The sequence below is a fragment of the Entelurus aequoreus genome, linkage group LG09 (assembly GCF_033978785.1).
Source record: "Entelurus aequoreus isolate RoL-2023_Sb linkage group LG09, RoL_Eaeq_v1.1, whole genome shotgun sequence".
NCBI classification, from domain to species: domain Eukaryota; kingdom Metazoa; phylum Chordata; class Actinopteri; order Syngnathiformes; family Syngnathidae; genus Entelurus; species Entelurus aequoreus.
The window spans coordinates 64,063,109-64,070,406 of record NC_084739.1 but is presented as its reverse complement, the minus strand read 5'-3'; the positions used below and the strand labels follow the sequence as shown (position 1 = coordinate 64,070,406).

Sequence of the window (7,298 nt, the reverse complement as noted above, 5' to 3'; positions counted from 1 at the left end):
GAATTGATTATGTCATTGATTACGCCAGTGATTACGGCGTTGATTATGACATTGATTATGTCATTGATTACGCCAGTGATTACAGCATTGATTATGACATTGATTATGTCATTGATTAAGGCATTGATTTTTTTATTTGTTATGTCGTTGATTACGGAATTGATTGTAGAATTGATTAAGGCATTGATTACGAAATTGACTACGTCATTTATTATACCATTGACAATGTCATTGATTATGTCATTTATTACATCATTGATCATTATGTCTCCAAACAGGAATAAAGATGTCTCGCTCTTTGCTTCGCTCTCAGCACATTTACGTGACACTACCTCGAACTGAACACAGTGAGCCCTCTTTTCACTGAGCCACAATCTTTGTCTCGGTGGGCAGGGAGCATCTCAGAGAGCTTTTTTTTTTTTTTTACATGCGTCTCCTTTTAGGAAGAAAAGGGATGATTACAAAACCCAAACATTGACGTGAGTTCAGAATGATTCTGTAGTCTTTCTCTATGTCAGGAAACGACATCACACTCAGCATTAAACTATGTCAACTTCATTTACGTAAGGAACTTTTATTTTTTAAAAAGCATGTCGGACCACATATAGGCAAGGAACAAAGGAAGAATCTTCAAGTTGTTTGGTGACAATACAGACGGTTTATGGCCAAAAGCTGACATCTTGACAGGGAAGTCTGGCCTTCTCTGCTTAGGCTGCTGCCCCCACCACCCCACCTCGGATAAGTGGAAGAAGATGGATGGATGTGCACTAAAGTGTGCTGTCCATATTTGAAATAAAGACAGGGAAACTAACTGGTCTTTTAACCGTGACACAGCCTGAGCTGTCAGCCGCCGTTGTAACACCGGAGGGATAGAAGTGAGAGAAAATGGCCATATAATCCCATAAATCATCAAACATGACGATAACCTTGGCCCCGCCTCCTCTTTTTTTTACCACAAAGCTGCTTTTATTCTCCGTGATGACACACTGACACCGATAGATGACATCGACTTTAGCTGCTTTTTGTGTGTGTGTGTGTGTGTGTGTGTGTGTGTGTGTGTGTGTGTGTGTGTGTGTGTGTGTGTGTGTGTGTGTGTGTGTGTGTGTGTGTGTGTGTGTGTGTGTGTGTGTGTGTGTGTGTGTGTGTGTGTGTGTGTGTGTGTGTTTCATCAGTGGGCTTGGCCTGCTAACGAAGTGACGGCAAAGGTGCTGGCGTGTTTTTTTTTTTTTTTCATCCACGTCAACAACTTGACATGATGTGCTGGTCGTCATGGCGATTTATCGACTCTCCTCCCACACAATCTCCCGCTTTGTTGCTTTAGTCTTTCATACTTTTCATCATCCAGCGTATGTTTTGATCAAATCATGCCAATCGATTGTGTTTGATTCCGAACCAATTAGACTTTTTTTTTTTTTTATAACTGCAAGTCGTTAAAAAGGCAAAAAGGAGTCATTTCTTGAAATAAACCACATTTTATAAATGTCATTTTAAGAGTAAGTCATGATTATGAGATGAAAAGTTGAAATCATGAAATAAAAATTAATAATTGTGAGATAAACAATTACAATTATCACATTTTTTAAAAAAAAATACATATATGAGATTTAAAAAAATCAAAATTATGAGATTAACAATTTAAATTATGAGATAAAAACTCATAATTATAAGATTAAAAAAAGTTGTATATAAGATTAAAAAAAAAAAAAACGAAATTATGGTATAAAGAGTTAAAATGATGAGATCAAATTTAATAATTATGAGATTTAAAAAAAGGCACGTATATGAGATAAAAAGTCGAAATTATGAAAAAAAAATATTTAATACAAATTCAGAATTGTGAGATAAAAAAATCATAGTTATGAGATAAAAAGTCAAAATTATAATATACAAATTCATATTTAGGACATACATTTTTTTAAATATATGAAATAAAAAGTCTAAATTATGAGATTAAAAATTTTTAATTATGAGAAAAAAAGTCGAAATTATGAAAAAAATTATGAAATAAAAATTCATAATAATGAGATAAAAGTCATATATGAGATAATACAATCAAAAATATTAGATAACAAAAATCTCAATTATGAGATAAAAAAAAATCTCAATGATTAAATACAAATTCAGAATTGTGAGATAAAAAATCATAATTATGAGATAAAAAGTCAAAATTATAATATACAAATTCATATTTAGGACATACATTTTTTTAAATATAGGAAATAAAAAGTGTAAATTATGAGATTAAACATTTAAATTACGAGAAAAAAAGTCAAAAATTATGAAAAAAATTATGAAATAAAAATTCATAATAATGAGATAAAAGTCATATATGAGATAATACAATCAAAAATATTAGATAACAAAAATCTCAATTATGAGATAAAAATGAAAATAGTCAAAATTATGAGATAAAAAGTTGCAATTTTGGGAAAAGGTCGAAATTATGACATTATTAGACAGTTATTAGATCATTTAAAAAAAAGTGATAATTATGTGATAAAAATTCAAAATTATGGAATCAAAATGTATAATTAGGAGATAAAAATGTCATATATGTGGGAATTTAAAGTACATTTATGAGATAAAAAATGAATTATGAGATAGAATCTCAAATATATGAGATAAAAAAAAGTCAAAAATGAGATAAAAATCGAAATTATGAGATCAAAAGTAGGAACTAGGTGATGACAATTTGTAATTCTGACATAAAAAGTCGAAAATATTAGAAAATAGTCAAAATTATGAGATAAAAAGTAGCAATTTTTGGAAAAAAGTCGAAATGATGACATTATTAGACAATTGTTAGATAATTTAAAAAAAGTGATAATTATGTGATAAAAATTCAAAATTATGGAATCAAAATGTATAATTAAGAGATAAAAATGTAATATATGTGGGAAAATAAAGTAAAATTATGAGGTAAAAAATTAATAATGAGATAGAATCTCAAATATATGACACAAAAAAGTCCAAAATGAGATAAAAATCTAAATTATAAGATAAAAAGTAGAAACTAGGAGATGACAATTCGTAATTCTGAGATAAAAAGTCGAAAAATATTAGAAAATAGTCTAACTTATGAGATAAAAAGTAGCAATTTTGGGAAAAAAGTCGAAATGATGACATTATTAGACAATTGTTAGATTTTTTTTTAAAAAGTGATAATTATGTGATAAAAAGTCAAAATTATGGAATCAAAATTTAAAATTTATCATATGTGGGAAATTAAAGTAAAATTATGAGATACAAAATTAATTATGAGATAGAATCTCAATTATATTAGATAAAAAAGTCCAAAATGAGATAAAAATCTAAATTCTGAGATAAAAAGTCGAAAAATATTAGATAATAGTCAAAATTATGAGATAAAAAGTAGCAATTTCGGGGTCAAAATGATGACATTATTAGACAATTGTTAGATTAAAAAAAAAAAGTGATAATTATGCGATAAAAAGTCAAAATTATGGAATCAAAATTTAAAATTAAGAGATGAAAATGTATCATATGTGGGAAATTAAAGTACAATTTTTAAATAAAAAATTAATTATGAGATAGAATCTCAAATATATGAGATAAAAATGTCCAAAATGAGATACAAATCGAAATTATGAGATGACAATTTGTAATTCTGAGATAAAAAGTCATATATGAGATTAAAAAGTCAAAAATATTAGAAAATAGTCAAAATTATGAGATAAAAATTAGCAATTTTGGGAAAAAGTCAAAATGTTGACATTATTAGACAATTATTAGATCATTTAAAAAAAGTGATAACTATGTGATAAAATTCAAAATTATGGAATCAAAATGTATAATTAGGAGATAAAAATGTCATATATGTGGGAATTTAAAGTACATGTATGAGATAAAAAATGAATTATGAGATAGAATCTCAAATATATGAGATAAAAAAGTCCAAAATGAGACAAAAATCGAAATTATGAGATCAAAAGTAGAAACTAGGAGATGACAATTTGTAATTCTGACATAAAAAGTCAAAAATATTAGAAAATAGTCAAAATTATGAGATAAAAAGTAGCAATTTTGGGAAAAAGTCAAAATGTTGACATTATTAGACAATTATTAGATCATTTAAAAAAAGTGATAACTATGTGATAAAATTCAAAATTATGGAATCAAAATGTATAATTAGGAGATAAAAATGTCATATATGTGGGAATTTAAAGTACATTTATGAGATAAAAAATGAATTATGAGATAGAATCTCAAATATATGAGATAAAAAAGTCCAAAATGAGACAAAAATCGAAATTATGAGATCAAAAGTAGAAACTAGGAGATGACAATTTGTAATTCTGACATAAAAAGTCAAAAATATTAGAAAATTGTCAAAATTATGAGATAAAAAGTAGCAATTTTGGGAAAAAAGTCGAAATGATGACATTATTAGACAATTGTTGGATAATAAAAAAAAAGTGATAATTATGTGATAAAAAGACACAATTAATTATGTTTATAATGACTTGTCTCATCATTTCATCATTTTATCTAACATTTATTCTCATTTATCTTTTTTTTTTAATCCCACACTTGTGACTTCCGTGTCTGCGACGTCACTAAACATGACTTAAGTGCATTTTTGAATTCCGAACGCGAGGGTTAAGATGAGTTAAGATAAGATAAGTTCGTCGCCGGGAGATTCTTCATCTTCAACGGGATGCGTGCGGGCGTGTTCCTGTGGGCGGGGCTTAGCGACTCAACGCCGGTGTTGTGTCGGCGCTCACCCCCCCCACCCACCCCACCCCCCCACTGCAGTGATCCACCTCCACCCATCCCCCACCCTCTCAATTATCGTGTGTGTGTGTCAGTGTATGTGTGAGTGTGTGTGTGTGTGTGTGTGTGTCATACAGCAGGTGCAGCCTCCCTCTCTCTCTCTGCCTCGCTCGCCCACCCCCTGCTCCTCCATCCTCCATCCTCCATCCTCCCCCCACCCCCCTCCCGGGCCAGTCGTCCGCTGCCTCTCACTGGCGGCGGCTGTGTGTGTGTGTGTGTGTGTGTGTGTGTTTTCCTGCGTGCGTTCCTCAGCAGTCAGGTGAAGGCGGACGGTGCATCTCGGACGGCGCTAACCTCCGCTGGGTGTGGACGGAGCCGGGGGGGTGGGGGGTCCCTGCGAGTCCCACTCGGGTGCCGAATCTCAAAGAGAGAATCCGGGACGCCGCAGCCTCATCTTGTGGATTTTGGGAGCGAGCGCATCAGCGGGACGCCTTTTTCCTCCGCCCCCACCCCACTCCCGGCCGTGTGGGAATGCGGGAGACTCTCGGCGGCTGAGCAGACAGCTGGGGGGTAAGGCGATCCAGAGCCGGCTGGCCAAGGAGCAGGATCATGCGTTGCTGTAGCGATTAATCCGCCCTGTGATATCGCCGCGTGACAACACTCCCCCCCTCCTCCGTCCTCTGCATCTGGACCCCAACCGCCACTCTACTGCGCCTCGCCTCCTTTCCAGCCGGTTCTTGTTGGTCGGGCAGAGTCCCAAAGGAGAGGGGATTGTGGAGGAAAGCCGCAGGATGGTCCGGGATTTGGGAACGTCCTGTTGTTTCTGCGCAACATGAAGACGTGACGGGGCGTTCATGCTGAGGAGAACTGGCCCCGGATTTTAACTGCCAACCTTTCCTTCCGTGCGGATGTAGAACCTTCCCTCCCTCGTCTTCTCCGTGCCATCGCCGATGTAGAACCTTCCCTCCCTCGTCTTCTCCCTGCCCTCGCCGCCTGAGGTCTTCCCGTGTCAGCGTCCTCCAAGTTGAGAGTTGGGCAGGACTCCGGGGCGGTCATCCCGCACCCCGCCTGTCCTCGCCATCGTCCGTCACTCCGGTTCCAAATTGTTTCTTTGCTCTTCATGGCGGCCATCGCCCGCAATCTGCCTGACCCGGGTTGCCCGTTGCGGGATTGAGGCCCCATGAGCCGTAAAGGAGGCCAGGGCAGGATGAGCGAGTGTTCCGCCGCCACCGGGACCGGGTCGGTCATCCTGGAGGACCCTGAGGGCTCGGGGGTCCCGGGGGCCGGTGGCGAGGGTCAAGCCCGGGACGGAGGCCCGTTTCGCTGTGCGCTTTGGCCCCGCCAGCAAACGTGGCTTTGCGCCGTGCCCCTGCTCATCGGCTTCATCGGCCTGGGGTTGAGTCTGATGCTGCTCAAGTGGATCGTCGTGGGAACTGTACGGGATTACGTGCCGACGGACCTGGTGGATGCTAATCGAATAGGACAGGATCCCATTTTCCTCTCCAAGCCCAGCGGGATTCCCAAAGGTCCTGAGACCACCACCTCAACCGCCGCTCCGACGGGCGACGGCAGGAATGTTTCACCGACAACGGGGACGGTGGCGAAAGGTAGAACTCGAACCGCTGCTACCACCACCACCGCTAACCCGAGAGGGGGCGCAGCCTCAGGTAGCCTGGCGACCCCTCGCAATCCTGGAAATCGTAACGGACGCGTTCCAGTGGGTTTTACGACACCGGCCGCGCCGCCACGGACAACGCTTAGAAACGGGGCGCCGACATCGAGTCGGTCGCCTTCCAACCCGACCGTACTTCATGACTCGACTCAGATGTGGACTTCTGACCACACCACCACCGAGGTCACGACCACCACCACGACTGCCCGCAGGCACGGACACCGCAAATCACGTAAGTCACGCTCTTACCTTGATTGGTCGGTGGAGAGAAACTTGGTTGGATGGTTCAGACTCCTTGGTCTTGTTAGCCCAGATATGATTGTGAACTTATAAAACATTTGTGAAGATAATCCGTTTACCAAACCTGTCTGTTGACATTTGACACACTTCTTCTGGCTTTCAACATTTGACGTTGCCAAGGCCGAGACGTGGCGACTGCTGATAGCAATAGCATTAGCATTGATTCGTAGCTGGAGAGCACCTGGACCAGCAAGAACTTCTAAATCCATCCTGAGCTTCTCAAACCTTGGTTACACTTAATGATGGAGGCTAACACATTTGCTGTTCAAGTAAGATTAGCATCATGCTATATTAGCTGGGGTTGACTCATGATGTCAAAGGCTAACAAGTTTTCTGTTCAAGTAAGATTAGCATCATGCTATATTAGCTGTGGCTAACTCATGATGTCAAAGGCTAACACATTTGCTGTTCAAGTAAGATTAGCATCATGCTATATTAGCTGGGGTTGACTCATGATGTCAAAGGCTAACACGTTTGTTGTTAAGGTAAAGTTAGCATCATGCTATATTAGCTGGGGTTGACTCATGATGTCAAAGGCTAACACGTTTTTTGTTAAGGTAAAGTTAGCATCATGCTATATTAGCTGTGGCTA

The 7,298-nt window shown here is 38.3% G+C and overlaps 1 protein-coding gene across 1 annotated transcript in view; it reads left to right on the top strand.

Moving 5' to 3' along the window:
* The first annotated feature begins 4,983 nt into the window (after window positions 1-4,983).
* The window catches only part of LOC133657016 (pro-neuregulin-3, membrane-bound isoform-like), a 4,225-nt gene continuing 1,910 nt past the window's right edge, over window positions 4,984-7,298 (top strand). Inside the window, exon 1 of the mRNA XM_062057894.1 lies at window positions 4,984-6,638. Coding sequence (XP_061913878.1) covers window positions 5,915-6,638 — 724 coding nt within the window. The 5' untranslated portion in view covers window positions 4,984-5,914. The remainder of the gene's footprint in view (window positions 6,639-7,298) is intronic.